At 41.5% G+C, this 18,295-nt stretch overlaps 1 protein-coding gene across 13 annotated transcripts in view; it reads right to left on the bottom strand.

Annotated features, from left to right (window-relative positions):
• Positions 1 to 1,149: 1,149 nt before the first annotated feature.
• LOC122550039 (sickle tail protein) overlaps positions 1,150 to 18,295 on the bottom strand; it is a 720,789-nt gene continuing 703,643 nt past the window's right edge. For 10 of the 13 annotated variants that reach the window (XM_043690462.2, XM_087987423.1, XM_087987425.1 and 7 more), the window contains 4 exons: positions 6,450 to 6,524; positions 4,601 to 6,310; positions 3,980 to 4,108; positions 1,150 to 3,261 (listed from right to left, as the gene is read on the bottom strand). In XM_043690462.2, coding sequence (XP_043546397.2) covers positions 2,758 to 3,261; positions 3,980 to 4,108; positions 4,601 to 6,310; positions 6,450 to 6,524 — 2,418 coding nt within the window. In that variant the 3' untranslated portion in view covers positions 1,150 to 2,757. Of the gene's footprint in view, positions 3,409 to 3,979; positions 4,109 to 4,600; positions 6,311 to 6,449; positions 6,525 to 18,295 lie in introns of all 13 variants that reach the window. The other 3 variants (XM_087987424.1, XM_087987428.1, XM_087987431.1) reach the window with 3 other exon arrangements.

The raw sequence follows: 18,295 nt of genomic DNA, 5'->3' as shown, positions 1-18,295 counted from the left end.
GTGCAGCTTTGGTTTCCTTATCTGAGGAAGGATGTTCTGGCTATGGAGGAAGTACAACGAAGGTTGCCAAACTGATTTCTGGAATGGCAGGACTGTCTAATGAAGAGTGACTGGACTGATTTGCACTATATTTACTGGAGCTGAGAAGATTGAGGAAGGATCTCAGAGAAGTCTATAAAATTCTAACAAGACGCGACAGGGTAAATGCAGGAAGGATGTTTCCAATGGCCAGGGAATTCAGAATCAGAAGTTTCAGTTTAAAGATACAAGGTAGACAATTTTGGACTCAGCTGAGTTAAAACCTTCTTCACCCAAAGTGGTGAGCCTGTGGAATTCTCTAACACAAAGCAATTAAAGCCAAAACACAATGTTTTCAAGGAGGAGTTAATGAGAACAGGCCTTTTGGCCCAACCAGTCCACACTGACCATCTGAAGAGTAACCCACCCAGACCCATTTTCCTCTGACTAATGCATCTAACACTATGGGCAATTTAACATGGCCAATTCATCTGACGTGCATATCTTTGGACTGTGGGAGGAAACCCACGCAGACACAGGGAGAATGTGCAAACTCCACGCAGACAGTCATCCAAGGCTGGAATTGAACCTGGGACCCTGGTGCTGTGAGAGAGCAGTGCTAACCACTGAGTTACCATTTTAATCTTTGATCCATTTACTTGATGAACTAAGAGGAGAAAGCAGGAACAGGGTACGGAGTTGGATGATCAGCCTTGGTCATATTGACTGGCAGACCAGGCTCAAAGGGCTGAAAGCCTACTCCTGCTCCTATTTTTAAGCTTGTGTTATTGATTTAAAAGGATAATCAAATTTATTGGGATTAGTTTACTTCCATTAAAGTAAATTATCACTTTGTAATGTACGTTATGGGTGCTTTCAAAGCTTTTCCAACAATGGCAGCGACATGTTGATACTCTGTTGTATCAGTTGTTATGCATTTATAATTGGAAATCTGATTTTCCCAAAGTGCTGAATATTCCCTTCCCAATTATCGGATTCAGTAGGATAGTAGTAGTATTTCTGGAGCAACTTGCCTAGTAAGTCACCTCAAACAAAAATACCAAAGCAGTCAGATGTAATAATGATTATCTTTCATCTGCTAACCACAAGCAACAATTATAACATCCTTCGAAAGGAAATTTGCTAAGTTTATTATTCATCAATAAAAGAAACAGAACTACAAGCATGCAGCCTTTTATTTCATTGCTTCTTCACAAGGCTAGAGTCTGCAGTTCACCACAATGCTATATTTTTACAATATAATATGTTTTACAAATAACAAAACTTTGTACAAAAACCTCTGGATGTGCAAACATGCCCCATCTTATAGATCACATATACCCATTTGTTTCTTAAAATATATCTTCTAATAAAAAGGCATGCAAATAAACAAACTTTGGTACTAGAGTGAAAACTATAAGCATCCCTGCAGATTTATAAGCAGATATATGTGTGTATGTATATATCTATATATGTATAGCTTAATACACACACACACACACACACACAAAATATACCAGTTTTACAACTCTCAGTGTGGGTTAACAATCCTTAATAAGCAACTGCAACTAACAAACTATCATTGACTTTCCTGAAAAATAGGCAAAATCAGTTTTAGAAAACAATTTTACAACTAGATTTTAAAGACTATTAAATGGGGTAGAAAAACACAACTTGAGAAATTAGAAAGTAAAGTCAGTTATACATAAACATTGATGCAAAATAGGAAACAGTTTTTCACCCGTCACTCTTAAAAAAGCAATACTTATGTCTTTATTATTTTTTGAGGGAATGGCAGTACAAGAGAAAATATCTACAACAATACACTAGTCTCGCATTCATCCAAATCATATGTTTAAACTGCATTACCTGCCCCTTTTCATCGCCATGTGAAACATTAATTATTTATAAGCACTTTCAATCATGGAAATTGCTGACTTATTTGGAATATTGATTACTTTTTTGCCTCAATGAAATGTGTGCTAAGTATGGTTATTAAAAAATTGCGAAAGATCATACATTAAGCAACAGGCAGCTACTCTTGACCTAGTATTCTTAGCTGCAGAGGAAATGCAACTGCCAACGGTTAAGAAACAACTATTAAATAAAAGTGTTTATAGCATATTAATATAGTGAGATATCCAAAAACAAATATGTTGAGTAGGTATAATTCAGTGCAAACTATGTATGTGCAGTTACCTTTTCACCTTTAGACCTATACTGAATATCATCTTAAATCTGGTATAATTCTTCAGGTTTTTCCATCCATATTCTTAAGGTCTTGGTGTGGAATAGTTTATATGTGAGTCTTGAGTCACCACCCCAAATGTTCATTATTCAAACTTTACAATAGTTAAAGCAATATCAACTGTGCAAATTGAAAAAGTACTCTGTATTCAAAACAATGTGTTTGAAATAAAATTGCCAGCAGATGAATGCCTTCGCTATTAGGTTCATAATGTCTTAATGTGCAACTTTTTATTATACCACCTGATTTTAAATCTGGTTAGGTAGAACAATTATTTACAAGAGAAACAATGCAGGTGTCCTTCACAATTCCTTGCATGATTTCAAGGAATATCAATTGGCATTTGCAATGTACAAAGACCTGTTAATTCTGACTCTGCTGAATGCACACTGAGGAACTTTACAAAATCATTATGAAATTAGTAGCATCCTGCTGCAAATTATTGAAAACCAAAAGAAAATGAAAGATGGACGGGTTCCAACGTGCTGCCTCTATGCAGTTTCTTTGACAGCGGCCATGGTGAATTTGCTCTGGTTCACGTTCTGTTGCTTGTAGCTTGCGAAGCTAGCGGTATGGATCGTCCGGATGCTCTTTGCACCTTGAGTCAGTGAGGTGGGAGAAACTGGGGAGGTGGAAGGGGATGAAGATGATGGAGAGGGCCTACCATTTGGAGTGTGTAGTGGGAATGAAAGAGGCTGACCTCTGCCTGTTAAGGCAGAGTTCTGAGCATGAAGCTTAAGGGAGCCATTAGATGTAGAAGGGATATGGGACACAGATGGAATTTGAACATTACGGCCAGCAGTTGGAGCGACAGAATTAGCAGTAGATAAGGGATATTTACTGGAAGTATTGAGATGATTAGTGTTGTCATTGCTTGGACCAGGCACAGAGCTACTTTTCCCAGAGCTAGAAGATAGGGCAGGGATCTTAGAAGCAGGTAAAGTAGGAGAGGTAACCTTACTCTCCCCACCAGCTTTCTTAGCACTTCCATTAGCCTGCAAACAAAGATGGCAGGAGATAAAGTTTGTCAGAAAGCCAGCAACATTTTAACCATGGGGCCTCCACAATAGCCCCAGGCAGACAAAAGAATTAACAGTGCAGAACCTTATTATCCTCGTGAGCCTTGCAGGAGTTTAACGGACCTGGTAAATCCCACAACATATAAATGTGGAAAGAAAGAAAATAAAAGAAAAAAGTATGAATATTAAGGATTATTAAAACCATGCTTTTCTACTATTAGAATGCAGGCATGAAAAGTGTCTAATTAACCAGTAATTCATACTCTTAAATCATTCACTTGATATAAATTTCCACAGTAGTTAGTTCAGATGAGTCAGTACTGGTTATGGTCCGGTTAATTCAGCCATTCTAATTACATGCTAAAATCCTCTTAGAAAATAAATTGGAAACATTACAATAGCAAAATAGCAAGTTACTTGTTAAATAGTTTACTGCACAGAAGGATACAGACATACATCACCAAGAAGTTACTGACAGAGGAATGGGAAGATACATTATTACAACAATGACACAGAACATATCACAGAGTTCATCAGGATTAAGAAGCTGATACCAGGTCCGGGTTCATAATTTAATTCAACAATTGAAATGAGATATAACAACATGGAAATTTAATGTCAACAGATGTAATTAAATTGACAAGTATTATAATTGCTTCATTATTTTCTGGACAGATGTCTAGAATAAAACTACCTGTCGGAACTGTCGCTGGGGGTCCTGAAGCTTTTGTTTTGTCACCTTTTCAGTAGTTCCTTGTTGATGCCTTAGTTTTGATCCTACGGAAACTGGCATTCTGCTGCTTGGGGACATCAGATGTGAACTCTGGAAGAAAGTTAAACATCATATTAAAACATGGCACAGTAGGCTCTTACTTCTGTGAACTTTATGAATCACAATGAGGATTAGCAGATGTCCAGAAGATCAGAAAACACAAAGATTGGTTATCTCGTAGTATCTACACTGATCACCATTATCCTGTTAGGAAAAACAATTTGCCTTCCCATGCACAGTGAACAGAGTTACAGTTCCCATCTCTACCAGATATAAGCTTGATTAGAGGGTGCAGAGGCAGAAAACCAGAAGTTATTTTGTAAGAAGCTTACATTACCTGAAGTTCAAACACCCAGTTAGACCAAAGCGTCAAAATACTTTGAAATCAACAAAAATCAAATTGCAATCAGATTAATTAACAATAGCTTTTCCCAACACCACTGTCCACCAAACCATTAAACAGTTATGCTTCAGCTGTTAAATGCCAGAAAGTGAAGTCACATCACCCGCATGAAGCAGATAATAAAGAATGCGATAGGACACCTGTGATTCACTGGTTTTTGTGGAGATTTTTGGAAGTAGTGGTGGTTTGGTCTTGGTATTTTGAGGTGCCTTTGCAGAGGAAAGCAATAGTTGTTCAGTAGATTTGATTTCATTCCATGACATAGCCCCTTGAGATAATTCAGAGCTTTGAGAAGGGTAGTTTATGTAGTCTTCTTCCTTTGGACTCATTTCACTGATTGTTGTTTCTAATTGTTTGATAGTTTGTTCAAGACTGTCTAAGGTCTTGTAAGTATTCTTTCGAATCTGATCGGTTCTGAAAGAATTAGGTATCACATCAGTGGAGTTATGTTGCTTTGATTGCATGGTTTTGGTAGAGGCTTCATCTTTGCAATTTGCTTGTACAATCTCAAAGCGTTTAGCTTCTTTGTGCTGTTTCACTGTTCCATCAAGTTCTTCTTCATCTTCATAAACCACTACCTGCAGGGTTTTCTTCCCGGTCTTTGTACCAGTTTTAATAGCTTGGGTCAGCGCTGCGAGTTGTTTTTTAGGGAATTTGAATTTAAACTTCTTCTTGTTATCTGCCTTATTTGTAAGCAAGCTTTCTGCACAAGCTGATTTGGTGTCATCACTTTCTATTGGATCAGATTTACTTTCTTTCGGTGCATTAATTTCAGCAGAACTAAGTTGGATATCGTGGTCGTGACCACTGGATTTATTACATACTGAATTATTTGCCAAATCCGGAGTGGAAGAAATTCTGTTTGAATGTAGTTCATCATTATTCATTCCAGATTCGGATAATGTTTTTGTATCATTGGAGTGTTCCACAACTTCACTCTCCTCATCTATTCTCTCTTCTGCCATCATCCTCTCTAAATCTTCATCACATTCCTCAAATACTGTTGACAATCTTTTGTAAGCTGATCGGATGTCCATTGGTTCATCAAAGATAATAATTACTGGCTTTTTGTCTGTGAAAAGCATGGAGTCTTCACACCCGGCCTCCTGACCTGCTGTCATTTCTCTATTTGCATCCACATTCAGAGTCTGTATATCTTCTCCTTTCTTATTCACTAGGTCAATGACCTCTCCACTGGACAGAGCCTGGACCTCAGTGTTTGTAATCATAAATGCTATGTTATCACTTGATGGTGAATCTTCTCCAGAGGAACTTGAGGAATCGACATCTTCCAAATATCTGACAGTACCTTTGTTCTTTGGTCTCAATATCACCTGTTGGCTGTAACTTTCCTTCTGATAACTCGGGTCTGCAGATGGCATTTCCCATCCTTGGTGACCAAACTTATTAGAAACTGAATCATGCTGGTCCAGAATTGTAGTGCAATGTTGTACCGCAGGTACTGTCATGTGTGCTCTCATAAGTGGGGAGAGAATGTTCTGTCCAACAACCTCCTCAGATGTTGAAATATTCACCTGTGGAGTGGACAGTTTGGTACATGGTGAAATAAAATGTTTGAGCTCACTTTCTGTTTTAAAATCTGTATCAGATTCTTTTTTTTCCACAGCAGACACGTACTCTCTCTCTCGAGTGGAATTTTGCTCCTTTACAACAGATTGATGAACATGCATTTTGTTTGGCATAGGTGTCTCTTCATTTTCTAGGTATTTTGATGTATCCTTTGGGTACGTTGAAGGCACAGAAGTGTCATTGAGTGACTGCAACTCTATTTGAGAATGAACATTATGAAATATGAACACGTTGGAAGTCATCGGTGCATCATTAGGAATCTGAAAAAACAAAGAGAAAGTCTACAAATTCAAGAATATTTTGCATTTTCTTCCAATCAAAATAACTATGGAACATAACAGAGGTTAGTAATTTATAATATAAAAAATTTCTTAAGTATCACCATTTTAAGTTACTTACCACTGTGGAATCCAGCAGTGCCTGGTCTTCACTCTCCGTGGCTATGGCTTGTTCATCGGCAATGCCTGATCTCTGCTAGGATATTTCATTTTAACAAGTTATTGCATAACAAATAACTTAAGCAATGCAGCTTACCTACAATTTAAGGTCTGCAATGCATATTGGACAGCCAGCCACTTATAACACACCTGTTGTGCTTCACACTAAATGCATTACATCACATAACTGAAAATCTCAAACCAACCAACAAAAATGGCTTAGAGCCATTATTCTTTTAGACATGCCAGAATAAGCATGTGAATTAAAATTGGTGTTGCAAAACAGGCATATCATAACTGAAAACCCCAAAATTATGTAAAGACTGGCAAAATCAGTGATTACAGAATAAGCAAGTCTTTCATTAGCCACCGCAATCCAAAATCCAAACAGCCCTTAGCATTAGGTCTTCTAATACAATGGCAGCACCAAATATCACCAATAGTCAAAGCTCTGAAACCAAAACAGTAATAGTAACACCTTGGTGCTCAACTGCCAAGCTAACAGAAGCAAATAAAACAAACTTCCTTTAAAAGTTACATTTTGTAATAGGCCATCTTCATAGAAATTTGTATTGTACCACACACAGCAAGCCAAATATATGATGCAAGTTTGAAAAATTGTTAGACATCTGTGATAACACTTTGTAAAATAAAATAGAGTCCTTTAGTTTACAAATGTTTTCCTATTTAATATTGGTTAATCATTTTATCGTTATCTACATTACCTATCACCAGAAATGTAGGCAGAAATCAGTATTCAGTAAAGGCATTGGTAGACTAATCTAACACAGCTGATAGTTATTCTTGATTTTGGATGAATATCATTGAATTTTCTGTAACAAATCAATAAAACCTGGTTTTAAGCACCCAAAATCCTTCCTTTGCATTTTCTATTGTGACTGCACCTCTTACAGCAGTAATTTTATGCAGCAAACAGAGAGGCTTGAATTGAAGCATCTTTTAATGTCATATATGTGTATATAATAAAACATTAAAATACTTCAATTTATATTCCAGCATTTTATATAAAGTTTGTTCAAAATTGAAAGCACAGATGTTTAAAAATACATTACAAATGCAAAACTCCGCACTGAGATCAAACAAGCATCATTTTAAATGCCCATTATCTGAACTAACAAAACAACAAAGTTAAGGTTTTGTTTTGAAAATAAATGTGTAGGCTTCTAGAATTAGATTCAGTAGCTATTTTGTAATACAACTTGAACGCATGCTGTGCAATACAGCACTGTCATGTTCTTTCAGATAATAGGGATTGCATTGAATTAGTAGCCATGATTATCACTAACTTCCCACAAATTGCAACAAGTATAAGAATCAAAAGTAATGTGTTTTTCTTAAATTAAAATTGAAACAGAGAAACCACAGACAATACCAGTTTTATAGTATAGTCTCCTATTGCATACTTCATTTAATTCATTCAGCATTTGTGCATGGTTTTACATTTTATGCAGTTAAAATTAAGCTAAAACACATTTTAATACACTAAGTGTTTGATTTCTAGCATATTTACTTTGTTTTATTTTGAAAATCTTCACTTTCTTATATTACTCTTCGGATTTGCATGAGACAAATCAGCATTTCTTGCTAATGCCCGGAGTACAAGACTCCTCTACATCATTACCTATGATCGAGTGATTCAGTGAACACATTACTGTAGAATTTAAATTATATAAACTGAAATGTAAATCAGTTTTATATACATTTTATCAACATTCAAACTCATTTAATAATGAACGACTGGTGCCTCTATCTTTCAGTGATAACAATAGACAAATTGGTTCAGAAAATAAGCAAACAAACTTTATTTAAAACGAGAAGGTTAATCTGATGTGCATTTCCAGTATAAATCTGGAGTGGACCACAAAAGAAGAGATCGCCTGATCAGCCAGAAAAATCAAGGTTGTTTCCAATATAAAATTATCCCCAATTCATACAGTTTCCTTGGGATGATAGAAAAAGAATTTCAAACTCTATAGCATGTTGGCCAAAGTAAGAATTTATTTTAGGAGCAGTTTAGTATGTTCTACCATTCTAAAGCATTAGAAAACAAAGGGCTAGTGCAATTAAATTTGCATGCTTGCAATGGAATGTAATTCACTGAGAAAACCAAAAGCAAATATTCATGTTGATACTCAGCATTGATCATTTTTTGATCCCACAAAATCTCAAAAGAGCACTGGCAATAAAGGAACAGTCAGCATGAGCAAATGAATTATCTCAAATAAGTACATGATATTTTACACTACCTTAATTAAATCATCCAGGTTGGAGATTGTCATAAGAATGCCTCAAAATATTTGCTTTTGTGTAACATTTAAGTCTTGATGTGTATTATGGAATTAATATATCACAGTTATGATATTCAAGAAAATACTGCAAACTGGATGCTTTCAACTCATGCAAACATTGTGCTCCATTATTGGATCCACAGTATTCCAAGGGTTCAATAATGTACAATATTTCAAAGCAAAACAATCTCTGATGTTTTACTTGTAAATACTACATCTTTTACTTTTTTTTGATTACTGATTGGTTTATGCAATCCGGTTGCAGATGCTAGAAGTGGTTAGCAAGGTGACAAGCCTCTGACTCCTGGGCAAAAGGGAGGACTGCAGATGCTGGAAACCAGAGGTTAGATTAGAGTGGTGCTGGAAAAGCACAGGTCAGGCAGCATCCGAGGAACAGGAAAATCGACATTTCGGGCAAAAGCCCTTCATCAGGAATCTGGTTCCTGGGCGGGTGAGTAGCTTGTGTGTTTACAATACAGGGAGTGAAACCTTCAAACTGCCAAGTCTCTCTTTCTCTTCGACCCAGAAGATATCTAGATATTCTCTCCCACCAATTGATGCAAGAACAAAAGAACGAGGAGCAGAATCAGGCAATTCAGCCACTCTAAACTGTTCCATCATTTACTGTGATCAGGGCTGACTCCGGTTGGTCTCAACTCCATTTTTCTGACAGCTTCTCCTAATTATGCAACCCACTACCAATTAAACATCCTCTGTATCTCCTCCTTAAATTTACTAAATGTCCAAGTTGTTGCCTCCACCTAATGATGCCAACTGCCTGATGTTTTCCGCAAAGAACTAAAAATAATCTGGAAAGAAGAAGCTCAAGAACAGAAAATTTTAGGAAGCGAAGTGGAAACCTCATTGAATTCTGTGCACTGGTGCTATTGAACTGTGTTGCACAGTACCTCTGCAATCTACAAAACTCGTGTTTGTTTGTTTGTTTATGTCTGTCTACGTATGTACGTAGAGGTTTAGGAAGTACGTTTCAGCTTAATACATACTACAGCAATGTTAATAATTCACAATTTGTTTGCCTGAATAGTAGTTTCTTGTTAATTACAAAAAGCTGGTCAGTATTTTCAATAAAACTGAGTCCATAAGGTAGGTAAATTGCAAACTTTGAGCACTTTGATTAAACCTTTAACTTTTGTGATGGCGCTGGGAGTAGTGGGGGGCTTCAGAATCCGCACACTTTCCAAAGTGGGTTGTGACACACTATCCTTTGCCAATTTATTAGGATTGTAGCAGAGAACTAGGAAAACTGCCCGATAAAGAAAATTGATAAAAGAATATTTCAGGCAAATAAAACAGTTCTACCTGCTGACAATAAAATCCCACAAGTTTAGTGTGTTGATTGCTGGCAAACTAGCAGAATCCTTTAGGAAAAGTAATATGATATAATTATCAGCACATGATGAATATAGTGGGCATGCCAAAGCAGGGTAAATTTAAATACAATACTTGTGGATTTACTTTATTTATTATTCCACTATGGATGTTTTCATTTTTTTTTAAATGCTCAAACAGCTCATTAATAAACTAAAGTCACCACAAAGCAGTTGCTCTCTCATTACACAGAGACAACTGGTTGAGATTTAACCTGAACCAGTGTAGGAATTGAGCTCATGCTATTGACACCAGTCTGTATCTTAAACGATCCAATATGACTGAATGGATCCCCATGCAGAGTTAATAAACGATAAAAGGCAACATCCTTGCTGATGAGCTACAAATAAGGAAGACTAAAACTACTCACATGGAAAACCTTTTCTTGTTAGCATTTTATGCAATTTCACAGAAAGTGGTTTGAAGTAAATAATTGATTGGTAGAATAGAATGTAAGTACTGTTGAATAAAGAAATTTTGTTGAAATTTTTTATCTTGTATACATCATGATAATTCATTGATATTTCTTATGAAAAGATACCAGTGTGTTTTATATTCTAGGAGAAGAGTGTTTTGATTAATGGCAAGAGGACTATTGGCAGAGGTCTTTCTATGGAGGATACACTACTTAGATGATGACTACAGTTAACTACCAAACTTTGCTCAAATTTAAACCTGGCATATTGGTTCTGATTGGTAAAAGGCATTTAACCTACATGAAGGAATATGGTTGCAGTTGTTGGAAGTCAGTCATCTCAACTCCAGTACCTCACTGGAGCAGTTCCTTAGAGTAGTATCATAGCCCCAACAATATTCAGCTGCTTCATCGTTAACCTTCCCTCCATCATTAAGTAGGGAAATTTGCTGCTGATTAGACAAAATTCAGTTCACAACTCATGCTAAAAGAGGTCATGTACAAATATTCAAGCTTGAGCTAACAAGTAGTAACATTTGCACAACACCAGTGCCAAACAATGAGTGTATCCAAAAAGAGAATATCTAATCATCATTTCTTGAAATTCAATGGATTTGCCATTTCTGCATCCCCCCTCATCATTGGTTAATCATTGACCAGATATTGGACTGGACTAGCTATATACACTATGGTTAGAAAAGATGTTCAGAGACCGAATCCTGCAGTAAGAATTCATTTCATGGCTTACAAAGGCCTGCCACATCAATAAGGCACAAGTCAGGAGTGTGATGGAACATTCCCCACTTGCCTGGATTACAGTAGCTCCAACAACACGAAAGAAACTTATACTATCCAGGTCAATGCAGCCCATTTAACTGGCACTATCTCCACAAACATCTAAACTCTATCACTCCACTCACTGGGAGTTCAGAACGATGCGAGGTGATCTCATTGAAACAGATAGGATTTTCAAGGGGCTTGACAGGGCAAATGCTGAGAGGATGATTCCCCTCATGGGTGAGTCTAGGACCACAGAATATAGTCTCAGAAGGAGTGCCAATTTAAAACTGAAATGAGGAAAACTTTCTTCTCAGAGGATTCTCTCTCTTTGGAACTCCTTGCCACAGTGAGCCTTTAGGGTGGAGTCCCTGTGTATACTTAAGGCTTTGGTAGTTAGATTTTTGATCAGTGGAGGAATTAAGGGTTACAGGGAAAATGCAGGAAGTGGATATGAAAAATGTCGTCAGATTTGATCCTATTTAATGGTGGAGCAGCTCAAGGAGCCAAATAGTCCACACCAGTTCCTTTTTTGAAATGGTCTTATCCATACCCTTTGCTGCTAGTAAGCACCAACTGTAATATGTATTATCTAAAAGGTGTACTCCAGAAATTTACCAAACCCACGTCCACCATCTAAAAGAAGGTGGCACAGTGGCTCAGCGGTTAGCACTGCTGCCTCATAGCGCCAGAAATCAGGGTTCAGTTCATGCTTGGGCAGCTACGTGGAATCCAGTGTCTGCATGGAATTCTTCCAGGTGCTCCAGTTTCCTCCCACAGTCCAAAGACGTGCAGCTTAATGGATTGACTATGCTAAAATGCTCCACAGCACCTTTTTGATTTGATTTGTTGTTGTCACTTGTACCCAAGCACAGTGAAAAGTTCTGTTTTGAGAGCAGTACAGGCAGATCATAAAAAAACAGAGACATATTGATCATAGGGTGCTTAGACACAGCTGGGCCTACAAGGTTGTGACTGCACAGGAGATACACAAAAGCAAGGTTTGAAATTAGAAAGTGTGTCCAGGTTAGTGCAGACTAGGTAGGTTAGCCAAGGGTAGAGGTGTTTGGGTCTGGGTGGGATGCTCTTCAGAGGATTGAAATGAACTTGATGGGCTGAATAGTCTCTTTCCACAATGTAGGGATTCTATGATTCTATTCTATTCTATGACAAGGACAGCAGATACATGGGAACACCACCTGCAAGTTCCCCTTCAAGCCACTTACCATTCTGAGTTAGAAATATATCACCGTTTGCTTAGTGTTACTTGGTCAACATCCTTAAACTCCCAGTCTAACAGAGCAGACTTGCACAAAATGGACACTAGCAGTTCAAGAAAGCAGTTCACCATTCCTTAATGGCAACTGGGAGTTGGCAATGAATGCAGTGCCAGCCTATGATGCCCACATGCTGTGAATTATAGTTGAAAAAAATAATCAGAGATTGGCTGTCCCCTGTTTTGTGGAGCAGGAACAAACCAATGTGTGCTTGTCTTTTCTCCCCTCTGTCTACATAGTAAACATTATTCTTAGCACACCCAATTTAAGATCTTCAGTCAGGCTCATAGTTTGATGCACTTGCTTGTAGTGGAAGCTGTATATATTAATTCATACAGTCCTCTCCTTTGCAGAGAGAAGGAACAAGGTCACACATTGTGAATATATTTCAACTCATCAAAACAGGGATTAGCCATTCCCTGATTCATTTCACCAGGTAATGCATTGACCAATTAAAGATAAGTCATCTATTTGAATTCAAACCAAACTTGGCAATCTAACTGAAGCATTTTCCATGGCAATACCTCGGTTAGAGAGTCCATTTGCCAATTAGCTCTTTCTTCAAATACAATATAAACATATTGTTTTCTCTTTACTGAAAGCAACAATTGCTGGAGATCACAGTGGGTCAGACGGCATTCATGGACAGAGAGCAAGTTAATGCTTAGAGTCTAGATTTTTTTTAATCAGAGCTGAAGGGAAGTGTGGAAGGGATAACATTTATGCTACAGTTTGAGGCAGGGATGGGAAGAGTGGTGTGACGATAGAGGAGATGTAGGGTGCTAGTGGAGAAATGATGTTGATCATTTCAGATTAACTGGCTGGAATGAGAGAAATACAGAACAATTGTGTGTCTCCTACCAGACTGGCAAGGACAGTAACTGGGCTGGGGGGTGGGGCAGACATGCTAACAAGCTAAAAGAAAAGGAAGAAATGGTTCACAATCTGAAGATGTTGGACTCAAAAATAAAAGTGAAGGTAGTAAAGTGCCTAGTCTGAAGATGAGATGTCGTTCCTTCAGTTTGCGCTGTGTTTCACTGGAACACTACAGAATGCCGTGGACACACATGTGGACAAGCGAGCATGATGCTGTACTAAAATTACCAGTTATGGGAAGGCCTTTGTCATGCTTGTGTACAGACTGGAGATGTTTTGCTGAGCGGTCACCCAGTCGGTGTTTGGTTTCTCCAATGCAGAGTAGGCCACATAGGGTGCAGTGAATACAATGCACAAGATTGGAGTGCTGCTTCACCTGTAAAGGCTGTTGAGGCACTTGGATGGTGAGCAGGGAGGAGGTGAAGGGGCAGGAGTTTCATCTTATGCGGCTACATGGGAAGGTGAAGTGGAGAAGGGGAATCATGTTGGTGATTGTGGAATGGACTTGGGTGTCCAGGAGGGAATGATTCCTGTAAAATGCAGACAGGGGGAGTGAGGGGAGGATGTGTTTAGTGGTGTCATTCTACTGGAGTTGGCTGAAATGGTGGAGAATGATCCTTTGAATGCAGAGGCTGGTGTGATGAAAAGTGAGGACAAGAGGGACCTGATCACGGTGTTGAGAGTGATGGGAAGGGGAAAGGGTGGAAGCACGTGTGATAGATTGGATACGGTTGAGGGCCACGTCAACCACAGTGTGCGGGAAACTATGGTTATGGATGAAGCAAGCCATGTCAGCAGCTCTGTTTTGGAAGGTGGCATCATCCGAACTGATGCGACACAGGCGAAGGAACTGGGAGAGTGGGATAGAATCCTTGCAGGATGTGGGTGGGAAGAGTTGTAGTGAAGGTAGCTATGGGAGTCAGAGGCTTTGTAGTGGATGGCAGTGGACAGATTATTCCCGAGAATGGAGACAGAGGGGTCAAGAAAAGGAAGGAATGCGTCAGAAGTGGACGATGTGAAAGTTATAGAGGGGTGGAAATTCGAGGCAAAATTAATGAAGTTTTCAAGGTCCTGGCAGAATCCATGTGGGTAAAAACAATGACTGCAGATGCTGGAAACCAGATTCTGGATCAGTGATGCTGGAAGAGCACAGCAGTTCAGGCAGCATCCGATTTCCCTTCCCACGTGGTTAAAGATGCCCTCCAACGCATCTCGTCCACATCCCGCACCTCCGCCCTCAGACCCAATCCCTCCAACCGCAACAAGGGCAGAACGCCCCTGGTGCTCCACACTACCAACCTTCGCATAAACCAAATAATCCGCCAACATTTCTGCCACCTCCAAACAGACCCCACCACCAGGGATATATTTCCCTCCCCACCCCTCTCCGCCTTCTGCAAAGACCGTTCCCTCCGTGACTACCTGGTCAGGTCCACGCCCCCCCCTACGACCCACCCTCCCATCAACAGCTTCCTCATTTCCCCTTCCCCCACCTCATCCTAGTTTCTAACCTCCAGCAAAAAACTGTCCCCTTGACTTGTCCGGACTTGTCCGACCTGCCCAGCTCCTTTTCCACCTATCCACTCCACCCTCTCCTCCCTGACCTACAGATTCAAAAACACCAGCAACAGTTCTCCTTCAAGATCCTCCGCTCCACGCTTGCAGCAATGCGCCGGCACCGAACCTCTCTACAGTCAGCCCTGCCTCAGCTGAGGGCCACACTCTCTCAGAATTGCAAAGGACCCACTCTGTACTACATCCTCAGGAGAATCCATACTCTCAACAAACAGTATTTCAATTCCATCTCAAACATCAATAACTAAGTACAACAAAATTTTATCTACCCACCTCCACAACCAGCGCTCCTCGAACATTCCAGAAGATTCCCCTGGCCTCGGAAACACCATTAGCCATGCGGCTGATGCAGCTACCACCCCCACGCTGATTGATGATGTCACTTCTGCCCCCATCATGGCCACTCCCACAGCCACTTCCAGCCCTCACATCATCGCCGATGCCACACGCTCAGTGACTTCCGCCACCCCTACTGCCGTGTCTGCCACCACTTCCACCCCCACCAGCGCCACTCACCTGCATTCTGCTGACACGCCCTCCCACAGACCCCACTGTCACTATCCCCACCCCCCAGAACCCCGAGGGGAACACTACCGCCCCCTTGACCATGACCCCGCCCCCCATCACCAAACCATCATCTCCCAGACCATACAGAACCTCATCACCTCAGGAGATCTCCCACCCACAGCTTCCAACCTCAGTCCGGGAACCCCGCAATGCCCGGTTCTACCTCCTTCCCAAGATCCACAAGCCTGACCACCCTGGCCGACCCATTGTCTCAGCATGCTCCTGCCCCACTGAACTCATCTCTACCTTCCTCGACACTGTCCTATCCCCCCCTAGTCCAGGAACTCCCCACATACGTTCGAGACACCACCACGCCCTCCACCTCCTCCAAGACTTCTGTTTCCCCGGACCCCAACGCCTCATCTTCACCATGGATATCCAATCCCTCTACACCTCCATCCGCCATGACCAGAGCCTCCAAGCCCTCCATTTTTTCCTCTCCAGACGTTCCCAACAGTACCCCTCCACCGACACTCTCATTCGTTTGGCCGAACTGGTCCTCACCCTTAACAATTTCTCCTTTGAATCCTCCCACTTCCTCCAGACCAAAGGGGTAGCCATGGGCACACGTATGGGCCCCAGCTATGCCTGTCTCTTTGTTGGCTACGTAGAGCAGTTGATCTTCCGTAATTACACCGGCACCACCCCCCACCTCTTCCTCCGCTACATTAATGACTGCATTGGCGCCACCTCGTGCTCCCGCGAGGAGATTGAGCAATTCATCAACTTCACCAACACATTCCACCCTGACCTTAAATTTACCAGGACCATCTCTGACACCTCCCTCCCCTTCCTGGACCTCTCCATCTCCATCAGTGACGACCGACTTGACACTGATATTTTTTACAAACCCACCGACTCCCACAGCTACCTGGATTACACCTCTTCCCACCCTACCTCTTGCAAAAATGCCATCCCGTATTCCCAATTCCTCCGCCTCCGCCATATCTGCTCCCAGGAGGAGCAGTTCCACCATAGAACACACCAGATGGCCTCCTTCTTTAGAGACCGCAATTTCCCTTCCCACGTGGTTAAAGATGCCCTCCAACGCATCTCGTCCACATCCCGCACCTCCGCCCTCAGACCCAACCCCTCCAACCGCAACAAGGGCAGAACGCCCCTGGTGCTCACCTTCCACCCTACCAACCTTCGCATAAACCAAATCATCTGCCAACATTTCCGCCACCACCAGGGATATATTTCCCTCCCCACCTCTCTCCGCCTTCCGCAAAGACCATTCCCTCCGTGACTACCTGGTCAGGTCCACGCCCCCCCTACGACCCACCCTCCCATCCTGGCACTTTCCCCTGCCACCGCAGGAACTGTAAAACCTGTGCCCACATCTCCTCCCTCACCTCCATCCAAGGCCCTATAGGAGCCTTCCACATCCATCAAAGTTTTACCTGCACATCCACTAATATCATTTATTGTATCCGTTGCTCCCGATGCGGTCTCCTCTACATTGGGGAGACTGGGCGCCTCCTAGCAGAGCGCTTTAGGAATATCTCCGAGACACCCGCACCAATCAACCAAACCGCCCCGTGGCTCAACATTTCAACTCCCCCTCCCACTCTGCCGAGGATATGGAGGTGCTGGGCCTCCTTCACCGCCGCTCCCTCACCACCAGACACATGGAAGAAGAACGCCTCATCTTCCGCCTCGGAACACTTCAACCCCAGGGCATCAATGTGGATTTCAACAGCTTCCTCATTTCCCCTTCCCCCACCTCATCCTAGTTTCTAACCTCCAGCAAAACTGTCCCCTTGACTTGTCCGAACTTGTCCGACCTGCCCAGCTCCTTTTCCACCGATCCACTCCACCCTCTCCTCCCTGACCTATCACCTTCATCTCCTCCCCCACTGACCTATTGTACTCTATGCTACTCTATCCCCACCCCCACCCTCCTCTAGCTTATCTCTCCACGCTTCAGGCTCTCTGCCTTTATTCCTGATGAAGGGCTTTTGCCCGAAACGTCGATTTCGAAGCTCCTCGGATGCTGCCTGAATTGCTGTGCTCTTCCAGCACCACTGATCCAGAATCCATGTGGGTGCCCATAGCCACTTGTTTGACTTGGCAGAAGTGAGATGAATTAAAGGAGAAATTGTTCAGTGAGCGAATAAGTTTACCCAGGCAGAGGAAATGGTGGGGGATGGGCAGTGCTCAGGTCTCTGGTCGAGCAAGAAGCTGAGAGCCTGCAGATTGGGGAATGGAGGTATAGAGGGATTGGACATCCATAGTGAACAGGAAACAGTTAGGGTCAGGGGAACTGTAAATTGTCAATATGGTGGAGTGCCCATCGGAGGAATTGCAGATGTAGGTGGGCGAGGTCTGGACAAGTGGAGAGAGGATGGAGTCAAGTTAGGAGGAAACGAGCTCAGTGGTGCAGGAACAGGCTGATACGATGGGCCTACCAGGTGCAATCCAGTTTGTGGATTTTTGGGAAGGAAGTAGAAACCGGATTTTTGGAACTGGGTGACGAAAAGGTTGGAGGCAATGGGAGCAAGATCTCTGGAGGTAATGAGGTCAATGACAGCTCTGGCTTGATGTTTGGATGTGGGGTCATGGTCTGGGGGGTGGGGGGGGGGGAGCAGTACGAAGAAGTGTCCGAGGGTTGGAATTGACC

This window comes from Chiloscyllium plagiosum, unplaced genomic scaffold (genome assembly GCF_037043375.1).
Source record: "Chiloscyllium plagiosum isolate Xiang-an unplaced genomic scaffold, Cpla_swu_hap1 HiC_scaffold_5, whole genome shotgun sequence".
Lineage (NCBI taxonomy): Eukaryota > Metazoa > Chordata > Chondrichthyes > Orectolobiformes > Hemiscylliidae > Chiloscyllium > Chiloscyllium plagiosum.
The sequence above is the reverse complement of the archived record's forward strand: the minus strand, read 5'-3'. Positions and strand labels throughout refer to the sequence as shown.